General features: G+C 57.6%; 1 protein-coding gene across 1 annotated transcript in view; it reads right to left on the bottom strand.

Annotated features, from left to right (window-relative positions):
* The window catches only part of TMEM199 (transmembrane protein 199), a gene marked incomplete at its 5' end in the record, with an annotated part of 1703 nt that extends 321 nt beyond the window's left edge, over positions 1-1382 (bottom strand). The window contains 4 exons of the mRNA XM_010130916.1: positions 1-108; positions 363-399; positions 1142-1231; positions 1309-1382. Coding sequence (XP_010129218.1) covers positions 1-108; positions 363-399; positions 1142-1231; positions 1309-1382 — 309 coding nt within the window. The remainder of the gene's footprint in view (positions 109-362; positions 400-1141; positions 1232-1308) is intronic.
* Between the last annotated feature and the right edge of the window lie 49 nt (positions 1383-1431).

Genomic DNA, 1431 nt, shown 5'->3' on the forward strand with positions numbered 1-1431 from the left:
CCGTCTCCGCGAAGAGGTACTGGCTGCCCAGGTACGTGCAGGCGAAGGCAGCCCCCACGGTGACAATGAAGTTGAAGATGGTGATGACAACGGCTTTAACAGAGCGAACTGGAGAAGAGGGGGAAAGACAATCATGCTTTTAGGTGAGGTATGGAGAGAGGCGACAAGCTGTAACCTCGCTCACGCAGCCGGACGGTGCTTTATGCCTCCAGTAATATTTCTAAGAGCGACCCACAGGCTGTTCCTTTACTCGGGGAACTCGAGGTGTGCAGAGAGGGAAGGGCTGCCCGATGGCCACAGACAGCGGTGTGATGGTCCCCAGCACTGATCTGTAGGTCCCGCTGCAGGCGCCAGCCACTCACCTTGCCTCCCAAACTCAGCCAAGGTCCCGTTCACCTCCTGAAAGAGATCAAACCAACTTGTGCTCAGTTGTATTTAACGTTAACTGCATAATAAAAGCAGCACCAATGCCCTGTCCTGTCCCCAAGACTCAGAGAGCCGCTGCGGCACCTGACATTGGATGGGTGGGCTGTGGGGAGCAGCAGTGCTGCAGCGCTCGGGTTTCGCCGGGTTTTTCTAGTGGTCTGATTGAAGGACGGTGAAAAGGGGTTGTTTCTCATCAAAGCCCTTCTCCCAGCATGAGCATTTTCTCGCACGTGGGTTCTGTGCCACATGTTTGTTTAATAGAGCTGCTGAAGGGTCTCACCCTGCAGGGCGACTGGCAAGAACAACATCTCAGCTCATTCTCAGAGGGACCGAGTGCCCAAACATCACCCTGATTTTTTCAGCTTTTGTCTTGCTATTTTAAGACTATGATGAAAATGAAACTGTTCAGAAAAAGGCAGCACAGATGCTTCCAGTGAAGTACCTCCTGTAGGTGCTCAGTTTCCCAGATCAAACCCTGAGATCTTTGGCACAGGGAGCTGCACCCAAGAGTCGGCGTCTCTTCTGCTTCACCATCCTGACAGCCCTGTCCTACCTCTGCCCTCACACTTGGTACCTTTGTCCCTGGACATTTACTGTGCGCGATCCTCGAGTCCCTGCCCACATTCCCCCTGCACTGCACTGGCTCCTCGGGGCACATCTTGGGCCACTTTTGCGGGATGTGTCCTGACAGTGGGCAATGCGGGAGGTCCCTCACCTGGCCGGTGATGTTGCGGGTCATCCGCCGGTACTCCTCATCGGCCAGCTTGGCCTTTATCCGCTCCAGCCGGGCCACCAGCTCGGGGTTCTAGGGGAAGAGCAGAGCCACCGTGAGGGCTGGGGGCCATTGCTGCCCTCCGTGGTCCGTGCCCGGCCCTCACCTACCCGCGGCGGCACCGGCACCTCGGGCAGGTGGATCTCGCTGCCTTCCAGGAGCTCGTGTAGGTACAGCGGGGACTCTGCGGGTGGGGGACGGGACAGTTAACGGCGGCCCGGCCGGTCCCGGCC

The sequence above is a fragment of the Buceros rhinoceros genome, unplaced genomic scaffold (assembly GCF_000710305.1).
Source record: "Buceros rhinoceros silvestris isolate BGI_N320 unplaced genomic scaffold, ASM71030v1 scaffold46322, whole genome shotgun sequence".
Classification (NCBI taxonomy): domain Eukaryota; kingdom Metazoa; phylum Chordata; class Aves; order Bucerotiformes; family Bucerotidae; genus Buceros; species Buceros rhinoceros.